Raw genomic sequence first — 17,524 nt, 5'->3', positions numbered from 1 at the left:
GTTGACGTAAAGAAGATAATGAAAACAGTGATCCGAAACACGTATAAAAACAACTCAGGATAGCAACCGCTAAAATTCAGTATAACATAACAGGCACAAAAGATCTGAAAGGCTACCAGATTACTCTGGCTGAGTGAGTAGTTAACAGTTGTATAATTCAGCCAGCTTCTCTGCAACGTGCTACATTCTCCCTCCCAGTGATTTGGGAAAAAAGGCAGACAACACTCAAAACATTACAGTCTGTAACACTCACGTCTGTCACTGAAAGTGGTACGCAAGTATGCTCAATGTATTGGCTATCGCCTGGAGTACATGAGCCATCTTAGAGGAAAGGTTGTTCTCTTCCAATCCCTTTGTCTTTGCTGAGTTGCGGAATTTGTGATAGTAAGTGATGGGACAGAGGCACTAACATTTACAGTACTTATGTTCTCTTCTGATTTTTTAGCACCCCTAGCTGAGGATGGTCCGATGGTTTCGGCACTTTCTCTTTCATTACCATTTTTTAAAAGCTGCGTTTTAGTTTCTGTTGTGACGTTCGAGTCGGCGTAAGTACGGTGGGTGTCTGATCACGGGAGGTCGTGGACTTTGCTCCACTTATACCTGCGTGTTTAAATGTCTTTATGAAGAAATCCATATACTGTTTCATTCTTGTGCTATTACAACTGAATTTGCATGAATATGTGGCCTACTTACAACACTAACGTGCCGTGGAATTTCGAGAGGATTTCGAAGTTCGACCGCGTATGTGCCTAATGGACAAGGGTATCGGACTATAATTTCGAATTTGGTGAAATTAACAGAAAAACCAAGCGGGCTTTAACGTTGGGAGTTAACGAAAGTGGTAAAATCATAAATAAATGGAAAAAAATGAACGGTTGCCAGCCCAATTAGGCACATAAATTTGGAAATACGTATCTGAGAAAATTGAATAATCGTTACTTTTGTTGAGATTTCCCTTTGAGTAGCAATAAGGATACAAACTGGCACAGTGCGCTCTGTAATGTGTGTAGCAGTAGTTACCAATAACACACACACCAATAAATTGTGGGGAGCAAATTTGCACCGAGCTCATACACTAAAGACATTACGTAACCAAATACTGAAACGTCACTGCACGAAGTGCAGGACCAATTTTGGACACGAGGGGATTCTATCTTCATCGACATGAAACAACACAAATAAAAATAAATAACAGCTTAAATATACCGTTTAAGCTCCTCTGCATATAGCAGTTTTCCTTCGTAACAGTAATAGTTCAATTTTTTTCTTAGTAGGTGGAGAATATGATGGGGACCCATAAACTAGTATAGTTCCACTAGTCAAAGATCTTTGATTATTGCAATAGTAAAGACTAACTCTAAAAGCTAATCATTCACTTAAATTACTTTGCAAGACAATAAAATACAACACTGGGCTTAATTAACTTCAAAAAGGAACCTTTCGTGATGGTTACCAAAACTACACCTTCTTTGAAAATGTGCATAATTTTACTTTTAACGGCACTACGGTAAATATATTCATTAAAGATTTATATGTACTTGAACTTTAATTACCTGTGAAGCCGGCGTTCTTTGCAGGAATATTTACACAATCTTGCACTGTACTCCTACAAAACTACATTTTATAATACACTAAGGACACTTCAGCAAAAGCCTATCCAACTTCACTTTTGTGGTATTAGCTTTTAAATAATTAAGATTTTCACTTTCCTATTAATTGATCTTTGAATTTTTGTACTTAAACTTCCTACCTCAACAATTTCACTTGGAGTAGTTCATTAACACAGCATCCAAATGTTACTCTTCTTTAACTTTTACTACTCCTGTTACTTTAGACAATAATTCTCTTTTAAACACACGAATGCAAGAATTATTCATTTAAATCAGGATACTTGATTTCAGTATCACTTAGGTGAGGACCGTGCGAAGGTTCGTGATCAAGATTGAAATTACGGTTCTGGACACGAATTTATGTTTTATGTGGTTATTGTTGAAACAACACACAAGTTCAGTGGTCCATGCCCATATACATTACTTAACTGAAAGTACGAAGTTTGTGAAGCAGTGGCGAAGATTGGTGGCAGGCGCAATGGCGGCTAACTGTACTCACAGCTCTTGCTGTGCGAATGCTCTATAAATTCTCTTCTTGTCGTCGTATTTTCAACATATTAGAGCCATTCTATTATGTCGTTAATACCAAATAATAGCCAGATCCACACCCGAGCAAATCCCTTCTATTGAAGCTTCCAATTGCCTCTTTTAGCACCGTCGAGGTGTAACGTGCTAAGGCTAGCCACGTACTGCCTGTCGTTCATACAAAGGAGTCTCTCAGTTCGACCGCCAAACCCACCTTTTACATCGCGCCATGTTACTTTTGTTCCGGAGGGACTTCCCTACAGCGTGTACATGTTACAAATACAAGTGCCCCAAGTATGAACCTGCTTTTAACAAACATACTCTGTTTCATAAACAGATTCATATCATAATAATTTAAAATTTCAAAATATACATATGTTTTTTTCATATATACATAACAAAACTCTAATTTTCTTGCCACACATCACGGAGTTTAAACAAGACAGAATACACATTTCACAAATTCCAGATACACAGTTATGTAAAATAAACCTACTCCTAATCGATATAAATGTTACATACTGTTGCCTGAATCTGCATTGTTCGGTGGGCAGATAGAGAGTTCTTTTACGTAGAGATTTGTACCGTCATCACGGTATATATTTCACCTGTAGATCGACGAATCTTAAGAGCTGCATTGAGCTACGCTGACATTGTATGATTTCCTTTGCTTAAAAAGTATAAAATATGTAGTTGTAGTTGAAAGGGTTCCTTAGTCCACTCTTGGCTAGCACTGGGTATAAATAGCTTTCAAACATCAATCTGGATAATAGTAACGATTTCTAGTTTATAGTTTCAAAGTTAACAACAAAAGAATAACCACCACTCACATCACAACAACAAAGAGTAGTCAAGAGTATAAGAGCATTTCATATTGTCAGTACATACGCACAGCATAATGCAAACTGTCACGACACTAGCGCTCCAAACGCTGAGAAAGCTGACTCTTGCATGCGTCGCAATGATCATGTTTGTTCATAATTAATTTCTACGCAATTAACGGATTAGTTACATTTTTACGTTCCGTGCGTTAGTAAGGTACCAAGAGATAAGAATTATCGTGAATTACGTGCAACAACAGCCGAATCACACTGATTCAATGACATAAGGTACAACTCATTCATTATATGAAGAAAAATACTTTCGAATATGTCTATATTTGCAGCTTACTCCGCTGAAAGCAAGAGAATATAAACACATTTCATGCATGAGAAGCATATATTTCTGTTGTTATCTGTCGTTATTATCACAGGCACTTTCCCTGACACTTAAAAATTTTTTATGGCGTCCAAAGATCCGGCCTTTCTTATGTTTCACTCGACTTTCTAACAAACAAGTATTTTTGTAAATGTAATTACTGTTGCTTCAAAAGCAAACGTGTTGACGATTTTTGCCCTTTGTGGCGCAGATTAAGCAACAATTGTGGAAGTGGTTTCTCCTGTATTGGGAGATTTCCTTCCACAACTCGAGTTTTCTGACGTCAAAACCTATCTTTCCTCGAGCGTTTCCCTCCTTCCACTGTCTTGTGTTGATTGCGATTAGGCTGGAATTACCCTATCATATTTCTCCGTCTCGATGATATAATAGTACACTTTGTCAAATCTGGCCTCTCATCATAAATATGATCAAATCTAAGGCCTCCCCGTAGATTTGATCATAAAAGTCTTTCGTCTTCTGTTCACTGCAATAACTTTAGCAAACACTGGTGGCATAGAAATAGGTCTAAAATTGTCTACATTATCCCTTTTTGCCCGCATCTCGTGGTCGTGCGGTAGCGTTCTCGCTTCCCACGCCCGGGTTCCCGGGTTCGATTCCCGGCGGGGTCAGGGATTTTCTCTGCCTCGTGATGGCTGGGTGTTGTGTGCTGTCCTTAGGTTAGTTAGGTTTAAGTAGTTCTAAGTTCTAGGGGACTTATGACCACAGCAGTTGAGTCCCATAGTGCTCAGAGCCATTTGCCATTTTTTTTATCCCTTTCTCCCTTTTTATAAAGCGGCTTTACTATTGAATACTTTAATCGATCAGGAAACTTACCATTCCTAAAGGAAAAATTATTATCTGGACGTAATACCTATGGCTTCATACAAGTATGTTTCCTTTTTTTTCGCCACTTTTCTTATAGATACACATTCAATGCAATTGTGGTGCTAGCAGCTTCAGCGCATAATAATAAGTTGTTATCCGCCATCTTGAAATTTGAGGAAAATATGACTACAGTGCAATGTCCCTTTTTAGCTCCACGTCAAAGATCTTTGTCAAAGAAATTTGACTAATATTTGATGATATTTCTTTGTCACTGGCGTTAGTGTTGTTGGGACAGGCCTGAGTGACGCTGTGGTGTGTGGTTGCAGTCGATCCGGTCGCGCATGGAGCGCGTGTGCAAGTGCCACGGCATGTCGGGCTCGTGCAGCATGCGCGTGTGCTGGCGCAAGCTGCCGCCGTTCCGGCGCGTGGGCGACGCGCTGGCGGCGCGCTACGAGGGAGCCTCGCACGTGCGGCTGGCGCGCAGCGGCCGGCGCCGCCCCGGCAAGAAGCTGCGCGCCGTCAGCAGGGACCTCAAGAAGCCCAACAAGACCGACCTCGTCTACCTCGAGGACTCGCCCGACTACTGCGAGCGCAACGACACGTCAGTACCGCACCGCGCCCCCAGCTCTCTCTCTCTTTCGAAGCGGACGCTTGCTTCATCATAAATACACTACTGGCCATTAAAATTGCTACACCAAGAAGAAATGCAGATGATAAACGGGTATTCATTGGACAAACATATTATACTAGAACTGACATGTGATTACATTTTCACGCAATTTGGATGCATAGATCCTGAGAAATCAGTACCCAGTACAACCACCTCTGGCCGTAATAACGGCCTTGATACGCCTGGGCATTGAGTCAAACAGAGCTTGGATGGCGCGTACAGGTACAGCTACCCATGCAGCTTCCTCACGATACCACAGTTCATCAAGAGTAGTGACTGGCGTATTGTAACGAGCCAATTGCTCGGCCACCATTGACCAGACGTTTTCAAGTGGTGGAGAAAGCGCTGGCCAGGGCAGCAGTCCAACATTTTCTGTATCCAGAAAGGCCTGTACAGGACCTGCAACATGTAGTCGTGCATTATCCTGCTGCAATTTAGGGTTTCGTAGGGATTGTATGAGTGATAGAGCCACGGGTCCTAACACATCTGAAATGTAACGTTCACTGTTCAAAAGTGCCGTCAATGCGAACAAGAGGTGACAAAGCGTGTAACCAGTGGCACCCCATACCATCACGCCGGGTGATACGCCAGTATGGCGATGACGAATACACGCTTCCAATGTGCGTTCTCCGCGATGTCGCCAAACACGGATGCGACCATCATGATGCTGTAAACAGAACCTGGATTCATGCGAAAAAATGACGTTTTGCCATTCGTGCACCCGGGTTCGTCGTTGAGTACACCATCGCAGGCACTCCTCTCTCAACTGCAGAGTCAAGGGTAACCGCAGCCAGGGTCTCCGAGCTGATAGTCCATGCTGCTGCAAACCTCGTCGAACTGTTCGTGCAGTTGGTTGTTGTCTTGCAAAGGTCCCCATGTGTTGACTCAGGGATCGAGACGTGGCTGCACGATCCGTTACAGCCATGCGAATAAGATGCCTGTCGTCTCGACTGCTAGTGATAAGAGGCCGTTGGGATCCAGCACGGCGTTCCGTCTTACCCTCCTGCTAACAGTCGTTGGATCTCGACCAACGCGAGCAGCAATGTCGATACGATAAACCGCAATTGCGATACGCTACAATCCGACCTTTATCAAAGTCGGAAACGTGATGGTACGCATTTCTCCTCCTTACACGAGGCATCACAACGACGTTTCAGCAGGCAACGCCGTTCAACTGCTGTTTGTGTATGAGAAATCGGTCGGAAACTTTTCTCATGTCAGCAAGTTGTAGGTGTCTCCACCGGCGCCAACCTTGTTTGAATGCTCTGAAAAGCTAATCATTTGCATATCACAGCATCTCCTTCCTGACGGTTAAATTTCGCTTCCTTAGCACGTCATCTTCGTGGTGTAGCAATTTTAATGGCCAGTAGTGTATATGTCCAAGCGATGCTAAATATTTTATTAACTTACAGAAAAATATTATCTTCTCAACAATCCACAAATCGTGATCTACACCTTTAATTTTTATGTATTAAATAAGTAAATATACTCGTGGCACTTTTGTTGTCTTTGCCTGCGATCACTTTCAGAACTCAAATTAATCATCAAATTAACTAATTTAGTACGATTGCATTCTGAATTGCTGTTGTATCCACGTATCACCACAATAAAATAGAAACTGTAAATGGCTGGGGGGGGGGGGGGGGTTAAAAACGAAAACAGTGGCGTATTTAAGTTTACAAAAATAATGACAAATTTTTATTAATCCTTTTATAACTACAATCGAGCTCGTAAATCTGACAAAGAAAAAGACAAACATAAATCGGGAAAGGTTATGAACTGTAGATTAAAACTAAAGAAACCGCAAAAAGGTGGTAATTTAAGGAGTTGGGACCTGGATAAACTGACAGAACCAGAGGTTGTAGAGAGTTTCAGGGGGCGCATTAGGGAACTATTGACAAGAATGGGGGAAAGAAATACAGTAGAAGAAGAACGGGTAGCTTTGAGAGATGAAATAGTGAAGGCAGCAGAGGATCAAGTAGGTAATAAGACGAGGGCTAATAGAAATCTTTCGGTAACAGAAGAGATACTGAATTTAATTGATAAAAGGAGAAAATACAAAAATGCAGTAAATGAAGCAGGCAAAAAGGAATACAAACGTCTCAAAAATGAGATTGTCAGGAAGTGCAAAATGGCTAAGCAGGGATGGCTAGAGGACAGATGTAAGGATGTAGAGGCGTGTATTACTAGGGGTAAGATAGATATTGCCTACAGGAAAATTAAAGAGACCTTTGGAGATAAGAGAACGACTTCTATGAATATCAAGAGCTCAGATGGAAACCCAGTTCTAAGCAAAGAAGGGAAAGCAGAAAGGTGGAAGGAGTATATAGAGGGTCTATACAAGGGCGATGTACCTGAGGACAATATTATGGAAATGGAAGAGGATGTAGATGAAGGTGAAATGGGAGATACGAGGAGCTCCGTGCTTACCTTGAGGGGTGAGGGGTTCGTTTTATCTGCCGTGTGCAGCGTGGCCCTCCATACAATTGCAGCGCTATGGGCGCCTTTATCCTGGCCTTCAAGGGGAATGTCCTCCCAGTGAAGGTCAAGGTAATGGTGTATCAGTGTGATGGAAAAACTAGTATTCCACCTCCGATGAGATGTTTTAAATGCTTAAGGTTTGGACACATGTCTTCCTGCTGCACCACTGATCCCTCCTGTGGTGACTGTGGGCGCCTCCTCCATGAGGGGAGTGCCTGTGCTCCCCCGCCAATGTATGTGAACAGCATTCTCCACGCTCACCTACATGCCCGGTGTTTGTGAAAGAAAGGACTCAAGAGTACAAAACCTTAGATCGGCTCACCTACACTGAGGCTCGTCAAAAATATGACCAGCTCCATCCTGTGTCTATGACCTCTACTTTTGCTTCAGTTATGTCCATTCCCCCTCCTACCCCGTCCTCTTCCCAGCCCCTCCCCATTCACCCCATTCCTTCAGCCTCCTCCTCCTGCCCCCTCTCCCACTCCCCCTCCCCCTCAGTATCCATACTCACCCCTTTGGGTGCTGCTTCCCCTCCCCCACTGGAGAAGTGCTCCCCTCATTCGGCGGCCGCCGGTACTGGAGCTCCCTCCCAGGACTCCTCTCCCCAGCACCCCCCTGAAAGGCGATCTGCTGCTCCACATTGCCAGCGTGATCCGCGGCCGGTGAGTGCAAAGATTGCCCAGTATAATTCTGTGCCTGCCCTCGCTGAAGTCTGCCCTTCCCTTCCTTCTCAAGAGAAGAAGCAGAAACACAGGATCGAGGGTAAGTCCCCTCTGGTACCCCCTGAGGTGCAGCCTTCCCCTCTTACAATGAACCAACAGAGTCTGACCCCACCTATATGGAATTACCCCATCCTTATCGGTGACAGACAGCGACTCAGTGGCGTGACCAACTCCAGTCCATTCGCTTCCACTTTGGACTCTGGCTTGAGAATCCTCCAGTGGAATTGTAATGGATATTCGCATCACCTTCCGGAGTTGCAGCCCCTTCTTTCCTTCTATTCTGCCGCTTGTATTGCGCTCCAGGAGACCCATTTTGTCAATTCTTACTCACCCACTCTTCGTGGGTTCCACGCTTTCTGTCGGAACTGAATTGGCCCCTTCTTCTGGTGGTGTTTGCACCTTAGTCCGCAAGGACATTGTTAGTAAATGGGTTCCCCTCCATACCACTCTGGAAGCCATTGCTGTCAGGGTCCACCTGGCCACTCCAATCACAATCTCTACCTCCCACCTGACAGGCCACCCACAACCCATGCCCTCACACCTGTCTTCAACAACTACCTTCTCCCTTCTTGTTATTAGGGGACTTTAATACCCTCAAATCTCTTTGGGGTAGTCATACGACTACTGCCCTGGGCAGGACAGTTGAAGCTGTTCCGGCAGGGCTTGACCTCTGTTTACTAAACACAGGCGCTTCCACACACTTGTGTGGCACACGGCACTTTCTCAACCATTGACCTCACCATCTGCAGTTCCGGCCTTCTTCCCTCCATTCAGTGGGGCGTCCACGATGACTTATTTGACAGCGACCATTACCTGATTGTTTTGACCTTCCTTCAGTGTCTCTCGCCGGGGTTGCAGGAATTTCTGTGCATGGTGTTGTCCTTACCAATCCGGACTTTGTGGCAGAAAATTTCGCTCAACGCTTTGCTCAAGCTTCGGCATCAGCTCAGTATCCACCCATGTTCCTTCTCTTTGGTCCGAACGACTGACTTTTTCTTTGGTTTCTCGCTACTCAGAACCATATAATGCCCCATTCAGCGAGTGGGAATTTGCCAGCGCCCTTGCCCTTTGTCCTGACACGGCTCCTGGACCAGATTGGATACATAACCAAATGCTCCAACACTTCTCAGTGACTGACCACCGTCGTATACTGACCCTCTTCAACCGCCTGCGGGGTGAGGGGGTATGTCCTACCCAGTGACAGGAAAGCATTGTTGTTCTGGTGTTGAAGGCAGGGAAGCCGCCTCTTCAGTTGGATAGCTACTGTCCAATTAGCCTTACTAACACCATCTGCAAGCTCCTTGAATGCATGGTGAGTCGGCGGATGTTTTGGATCCTTGAATCCCGTGACCTTTTGTCATCGACTCAAAGTGGTTTTCGCTGTGGCTGCTCTACGGTGGATTACTTGGTCCACCTGGAGTCTGCTATCCGGTCAGCTTTTGCCCATTGGCAACACCTCCTTGCGCTCTTCTTTGATTTGCATAAAACCAATGCGACCACCTGGCGCCACAACATCCTCACCACCTGTCACGAATGGGACCTCTGTGGCTCACTGCCAGTTTTTATCCGTAACTTCCTTTCTTGTCGCTCTTTTCAGGTCCAAGTTGGTTCCACCTACAGCTCTCCCCATCAGCAAGAAAATGGAGTTCCTCAGGGTTCCATGCTGAGTGTCCCTGACAGTAGATCTACTGGCTAAATTAGCTACTACCAGGCTATCTCTTTCTGTTGGCATTCCGGAAATAGACCTTCGCTTGGCATTATGTCATCAGGTTTTGGGCCTTTTGGATGCAGAATTGATCACTCTTTCCTGGCCGAACAAGCTCAGGGCAATTAAGGATTCTGCAACTCAATAGTGGTCCTCCTTCTGGGCCTCTCGTAAGGCCTCTGTCGTCCTCTGCCGGCTCCGCAGCGGCCATACTTTTTTGACTCACGGTTATCTCCTCCATTGTGAGGACCCCCCTCTCTGTCGTTGTGGATCAAGTTTGACTGTGGCTCACATCTTATTGGATTGCCCCAACTTAGCCACCCTACGACGGACTTTTAACTTTCCAGACACGCTACCCCTGGTGTTGGCTGACATTGCCTCAGTGGCGGGTCTCGTTTTACGTTTTATTCGTGATGGGAGTTTTTATCGCTTTATTTAAGGGAGAGACCTTCCACCTTATCAGTGAATGGAGGGGATGGGATACCCTCTTGCTCCCCCTTCACACCGTCTGGATTGGCTTCAATTGGGCTTGGTGGTTCACCCTGGTCCTCTGCCTCCTCACTCCTTTTGTTATGGGGTCTGTTATGTCCTGAGCGTCTCTCTTGTCTCTTGTGCTTCTTCCTTCCCGCCCCTGTCATTAGTCACTTTCTTTCCCTCACATCTTCTTCCGCCCTTTTCCTTCCTTCCCTTAGTTCCTCATTTTATGGACATTGTAGTTGCCTCTCTTAATGTGGTATTTTATCGGTTTTAGTTAATCTAAGGTCGGAGGGACTGATGACCACGTAGTTTTGTCCCTTTTACACCCAACCACCCAACCGAGATCCCTTTGCAGGTAAAATTCACAGGGCTTCTTCCCCGAGTCACTCGCACTGCCAGGTCTCTGGCCACAACATTTATGGCCCACAATCCATCTTTCTCTCTGTTCCCCGTACAGGTTCTCGACAGACTACACATGCAGCTATAAGAATGTTTTCCTCACAATTTCCTCAAGGTAAGAAGTTCATAAGCCACACATACCAAATGTAGTATTGGGGAACACGAAGATCATGACCTAAAATATGAATATGAACCTGAGCGACAGATTAGTTAAAGTGAGAGAGTGGCTTACCACCTTTCAGTAGTCCCATCTGTTTCTCATAATCATCGTCTTCTACTCATTGTGTTTACAATGCGACCGCAGTAGCTTACGATTTGAATTTGCTTGTACTGAGTATACGACTAGTAGTCATAGACTTCTAATGATCACCTAGAAAGAAAATGAAGTTAATTGATTAAAATTTATTCCAGACAATTGTGGCACGGTGTTAACACCAAACTTCTATTGTGATTAATGTTAAAAGACAGTTCTAGATTGCAGAATGCTCTTTATTGTCCGAAAAACGGCGTGTTGCACCCGGGTAGGCCACCTTCGAGTTATCTGGAAGTACAATAAAAATGAACGTAATAAATAAGCGGGCGTGGTCCTATCCTGAGCTACTATAATCAACAGTGAAAGCCAAAAACGTAAATATGTAAGGGGTAAAGGATAGGAAAGTATGTAAAATATCTTAAAATTACTGCCAAAAATCATTCGTCAACTACTTCTAAAAAAGCAAGCAAACGAACTTGAAAAACACCGTAACAGATGACACAAAAACCACTAAGTAGAAATCGATAGAAGAGTTCTTAGAAAGTGTAATCATTGGTTTAACTCGAACGATGTTGCTCATCAGCCATAATTGTGCAGCATAAGACAAAACCCATCGGCTGTAAACACGACCCTGGAACAAGGTGCCGGTGACCAGTCTGTGCCCAAACATTGTATACACAGTATTGACGGAATCAGAAGCGACTGATGGCGCTTGCAAAGATAACCATCACTAGGAGGCGCCAATTGCTGGTGCAAACCCATCAATGAAAATTCATTATAGTAGAGAGAAAGAAATATTCGTAAGCGAGCTACAAAGATGTTGAATAGGAAATAAATTGCATAAATATTGCTAGAGAATCCTGTACAGTAGCAGAGACATGGAGTTCGAGTATGCAAACAGAGTACAATGAGTTCAATGAAATAGAAAAAGATTGAGAAACAGGAAAAAGAAATGCGGCAGAGGTGTGTAATACAATAAACAGAGCGCAGAAGCTGACAAATAACAAAGAGGCAAAGTAAAAAGAATTAAGCAATATAACATCCAAACAGAATGCTTCTAATAAAAATTCAGCGAAATTATGCGCCAGGGCATTAGTTAGAAGGTACCTAAGTGGGAACGCTTGACAGTGAAAAATTTAAAAATTTGTATGCAGAATGACTAAAACTAGAGGACCAGTAATTATCAAGAGCGTATAGCCCAAAACACAATTTGTTTGTAGTCCTAGTAAAACAAAACAAAATTGCAAACCTCAGATACTCTATAAAATATAAAAGAATTACAAAGCTAGAACATTTTAAATGTAAAGCCGTAACAAGAACGTACGGTAAAACAGTACCTTCTTGACAAAGTACTAGGCACGGGGCAGGGGTTCGGAGGTACATAAGAGAGAGCACATTATCAGTAAAATTAAGTAAAGTGGCTAAAATAAAGCCGTAACCTTGTGAAGAATATACAGGCCTATATGCTTAATTTATAAGCTGCAATTGCTATAATACTCCGTTGTGAACAGCAGGAACCCTCAAGATAAGACGAAATACAAACCCTAAGTATACTAAAGGCATTATGTAATTGCAAAACCAGGAATTCTTGGCTTTCCAAAATGATGTTTAATCAATAAGGATTGTTTTATGCTTACATCTCTCCATGTTTTTACTTAAACAATGCACCTTGTGCACTCTCAGGTTACTGAATACTGTTCTTACACCAATACACATAGTTGTTTGGGTGGCACGCGATATCCTTTTTATTACGACGCTGGGCTCAGTTGGTCGCAAGAGCTTAAGCCTCGCCAGCAGAACCGTGGCACAACAGAACCCTCATATGACACAGTTGTTAGGTGCTGCATGCCTTTTCGTTGTTGTCAAACAAGTCTGAATGCTAAAGACTAAAGTGGCAGACCGAATCTCTGTGAATAATCCGGAGTTTCAAGAGAGTTAGAGGCATGGTAGAAAAAATGGATTAGTTTTCGACATCTTGCACTTTTTGTAACTCTGCCCACTGGGATGCATGACTGTTCACACTCATTTAAAAAGCCCACTACACTGAGGCAACACGTAAATGTTGCAGATGGTTAGGCAATCGAGATTACTTTTTTAGCCGCTTCGTCACCATGGTCGTCTGTTGGAGTATATTACTACAGCCCAATGACAAAGAAGCAAAGCAGGCAGTGGAAACATGTGGATTTAATGCCACCGGTGAAGGAGAAAACCGAAGGTGAAGCTGAGTGCTTTTGGGGGCTGCGTTTGTTATTGTGCTAACAGATTATCCTCGTAAGGGCACGGAAGAAACCCAGGCTTGCTCCTCGACAACACTCTAGCTCATTCTACAAAGGACACAATCACACATCTTGCTTCTTTGGGCCACCAGAATCTGTTCCACCTCCGTATTCTCCTGACACGGCACACCCATTGACTTCATCCTTTTTCCTCGTCTTGAGAAGCCAATATGTGGCAGGTTATTTCCAGACTGATGAGGTGGTGATTTTCGCTGTGGTACGTTTCCTGAACAACAGATTTGTACAACCAAGGTCTTCGCCAAGTAGTCCATTGTGGGGAAAAATATTTGGCGTTGAAGGGTAAATGCGTAGAGAATGTCTAGCGCCATCAGAAAGTTTGATGGCCACAGCTTTGTTTTTTATGTGATAATTAAAACTTTCATGTTATTGGTAAGTATGCAACGACAGAACGATATATGAACTTCTGTTTCTGTTAACATGCGTAGACCTTGATATCTCATAATTTGGAATATTGATTCCTCGTGTTCATAAGTATATTTCGTACCTGCATATTATTTTTGGGCACTATCTTTTTCCTATTCCTCTTATTTTCTTATTGGCACAGTTTTACTGCCACAGCCTGCACAATGACAATAATTACCGCCAATAAGATTTCAGTTGAACAGGTAATTTTAAAACCTTGCCCAGGCACAGCTAAAATAGTTATACATAATTGGTTGACAATTCATATTGTACAACAGATGTTTAAGTATAGAAGTTAAAACTATTAAAATGTAAAACTGAATGAAAAGTCAAATAGTTCCTGCTGCTATATTCATAAATGTCGATTAGTGAGCTGCAGATTAACAGTTGGTGTGGCTAGGCAAACTTATCAGCCATCCTCAGTTGATAGTAACCAGCGTCATTGCTGATGGTTTTTATCAGTTGAGGAGGGCTGACAACTTTACCTAGTTACGCAAACTGTTACTCTGCTGCATTCTGTAATACCTCCCTATACCATATGACATAGCATATATATACACCAGAAGATGCAACTTAAAAGTTATAACTAGTTGTGTGGGACTCTAATCGACTTAAATAAATACAGCTGCAGGGACTATTTGACTTTTCATTCAGTTCTACATTTTAATAGTTTTAGCTCCTGTCGTACTGTATGAATTGTCAATCAGTTACTATTTCAGTTGAAACCACGCTAAAAATTATGCCACTAGAGTTCTGACTGTGACGTGTGAAAATGGCAGCTGTGGGAGCCACTGTAGTGTGAGTCGCCACAGCTAGTGGTGTCACTTTAATGTGTATGTGGAGAGCCGGTTTAATGCCGGGGACTAGGGTCAACGGTTGTGTGTGACGTAACTGTGGCGCGATGTTTGTCGGTTGGTTTGTTCGTAGATGTCGTGCTGTTCTATTTGATGGTGCCCTCTGGTGGTGGACGTGAACGTGCTGAGTTTAACGTGTGGTATTGGATTCATTCGAGTTTTGGTTTTCATCGTCCTAACGTAGTTTTGAGTTTTGGTAGTTGGTGCGGCTACGTGGCTTGCGGAAGTGTTTCCCGTGAGTCACTGAGGTTTTTTTTGTGGTCTGATTAGTGTGGTGTTTGTTGTGTAGAAATAAGTCTAATTTTTTGTTGCTTTTTACTTATCTATGGATACGAAAATGAAGTTCACGAGTGGGTGTTTTAGGAAATATAAGGGGCGTTCAAAAAGAAACGAACCAGAGGCATAATTACAGAAACCAGTACCTGTATTTCAGAAGTATTGACCCTGGCTGTTGAGACACTTGCCCCATTGTGACACAAGGCGGCGAATGGCTGTCTCATAAAATTCACAGGGCTGCGATGTTAAACAGTTCCGAACGTTCAGCTGGACGTCGTCTTCCGAAGTGAATCATTTGCCCCTCAGAGTCTTTTTAGGGAACTAAAAATGGCGTTATCACAGGGAGAGAGGTCCGGACTATATGGAGTGTAGCCGAGAACCTCCAATTTGAATTTCTGCGGGAGTGCCGCGACTGTGTCGGCCGTGTGAGGCTCTGCATTGTCGTGGAGCAGAATCACCCCACGGGTGAGGTCGCCTTGTTTTGATTTGATTTGATCGCTTGGTGAAGCGTGGTCTAGGTTTGCGAGTAACGCTAGCATTCACTGTTGGCCCATGCTGCAGGAAGTGAATCAGAAGGGGGCATCTTGGTCAAAGAAGAACGTTAGCATAACCTTTCCTGCACTCGTGTGGGCGATTGATGTATGTTGCTGCTACCTCTGCATAGTCACGTGATATACGAGTGCCCTCTAATGACGGGCTGTGAACTTCCACGTTCTGGTCGGAACCACACTTCATTACACACGACACGATATTACCTTCCCGTCACAGGTTTGCGCATTCCAGACTCAGATTTGTTTCTCATTGAAAGCACCTTATAATTTTTGTTGTGTGTGTGTGTGTGTGTGTGTGTGTGTGTGTGTGTGTGTGCGTGTGTGCGTGCGTGCGTGCGTGTGCGCGCGCGCGCGCATTGCCACAGGCTTTTGTTGGTAGGTAATTTTTGTTTTGGTTTTATACTATAGTAATTGTGATGTTTTGTCTGTTGTACTTTTATGGTAAGTCGATTGTATTTTCATATTTTCATATAGTGAATATGGGATGTCTGGATTTTTGAGTTTTTGGGGTTTTGGTTCCACTTTTCTGAGTTGTAGGTGTTAGCTTTTGGTATCGAGAGCTTCCGTTGAGCTATATAGCTCAAGGGAAATATGCGATTCCACTTTTTAGGTTTGTAGGTGTTGGTTTTTTGGTATCGATGGTTGCTCCTGAGCTGTATACGTCAAGGGAAATGTCCGATTCCTTTGGGTTTGTTGGTGTAGCGGAATATTGTAATTTAAATTTTTTTTTATGTTACTTGTTTGAGGATTGTGCGGCGATTTTTTTATTCTTGTATATTTAGCTTGTATCCAGCCTAAACACCCAATTTTTCGCGGTTGCCCCGTTAGTTCCATAGATTTTTGGACTGAACTTCCTGGCAGATTAAAACTGTGTGTCGGACCGAGACTCGAACTCGGGACCTTTGCCTTTCGCGGCAAGTGCTCTACCGACTGAGCTACAAGTTTGGAAGGTAGGGGACGAGGTACTGGCGGAATTAAAGCTGGGAGGACGGGGCGTGAGTCGTGCTTGGGTAGCTCAGTTGGTAGAGCACTTGCCCGCGAAAGGCAAAGGTCCCGAGTTCGAGTCTCGGTCCGGCACACAGTTTTAATCTGCCAGGTAGTTTCGTTATTGTGTCAGTTTTATTTTTGTTCGCGTTTGTTGGCGGGTGTACGTAGTGATGTCATTGTCGCCATATTGGTGATGTCAGGGGTGAAAGCGGACGGGTGGTATCGGACGCTTCTGTAATGGCGGGGCCTGGCTGTGTGTTTGCAGTATGGGCATCCTGGGGACGCGCGGGCGCATCTGCAACCGGACGAGCATGGGTCTGGACGGCTGCCGGCTGCTGTGCTGCGGGCGGGGCTACCAGACGCGCGTGCGCGACGTCGAGGAGAAGTGCAACTGCCGCTTCGTGTGGTGCTGCAACGTGGTGTGCGAGATGTGCCGCTACAAGAAGGAGGAGCACATCTGCAACTGAGCCCGCGGGGGCCACCGGAGCCTCGCACTGCTCTCCTCTCCCACTACGGACACTCTACTTCATTATTTATTTCTGTATTAAAGCTTTCTCATTCGTAAACTGGATGTTATGTGTCATAATACAAGCGAGTCACGATGTTTTCTATATAGTAAACGTGGACTAAAAGTACAATCTCCTAATGTGGAATATGTGTTACGTTTTTAAATATATGTAAATTATTACTATTTAGTAATTATAAATGAGCTAGTGTTTTATCCTGTGACAAGATGTATTTATTAGTAAATATATTTGTAAATGAGTGTAATACACTGGTGTTTCTCACTCACACCTTTTTTGTATAATCCGTATTTACACAACGCACTACAGTTTCTCTTACTACCTGACACTCATATCTCATTACTCTATATTCACAGCTATCAGCAGTGTTTTCCATTCCACCTATTATGAGCTTATTGATGACGAAATAAATGTCGGGTGAACAGCCTGGTATGAGCGTGCATAGGACACAATATTTCGGCAATCGACCACGTTGCCATCATCAGGTGCGCTGATGTACTGACCGGCGGTGGGCCGGCGCCCAGTATATGTAGGACAACCCCCTCCTTCAGGCGCTTCCTATAAGTCGGTGCGGTCCGCGCGCCGCTCGCTCCAGGTGCAGCGTCCGTTCTCCCGCCGTCTGGGCGCTGCGTCCTAGGTCTTCTCATTCAGGAGGGTCTGCCGGTACCGCTCTCGTTATTCTTCCCTCCTCCCCCGAAGTCGGTAGACTCTGGGAAATATCCTTTTTCTTCCTAATCCGGGTGATCGCAGGTTCCCACTCCTTGCTAAG

The 17,524-nt window shown here is 44.0% G+C and overlaps 1 protein-coding gene across 1 annotated transcript in view; it reads left to right on the top strand.

Moving 5' to 3' along the window:
• LOC124798759 (protein Wnt-1-like) overlaps window positions 1–17,002 on the top strand; it is a 55,781-nt gene extending 38,779 nt beyond the window's left edge. The window contains exons 5-6 of the mRNA XM_047262287.1: window positions 4,484–4,758; window positions 16,497–17,002. Coding sequence (XP_047118243.1) covers window positions 4,484–4,758; window positions 16,497–16,698 — 477 coding nt within the window. The 3' untranslated portion in view covers window positions 16,699–17,002. The remainder of the gene's footprint in view (window positions 1–4,483; window positions 4,759–16,496) is intronic.
• The last annotated feature ends 522 nt before the right edge of the window (window positions 17,003–17,524 follow it).

Source organism: Schistocerca piceifrons, chromosome 5 (genome assembly GCF_021461385.2).
Source record: "Schistocerca piceifrons isolate TAMUIC-IGC-003096 chromosome 5, iqSchPice1.1, whole genome shotgun sequence".
Lineage (NCBI taxonomy): Eukaryota > Metazoa > Arthropoda > Insecta > Orthoptera > Acrididae > Schistocerca > Schistocerca piceifrons.
The sequence above is the reverse complement of the archived record's forward strand: the minus strand, read 5'-3'. Positions and strand labels throughout refer to the sequence as shown.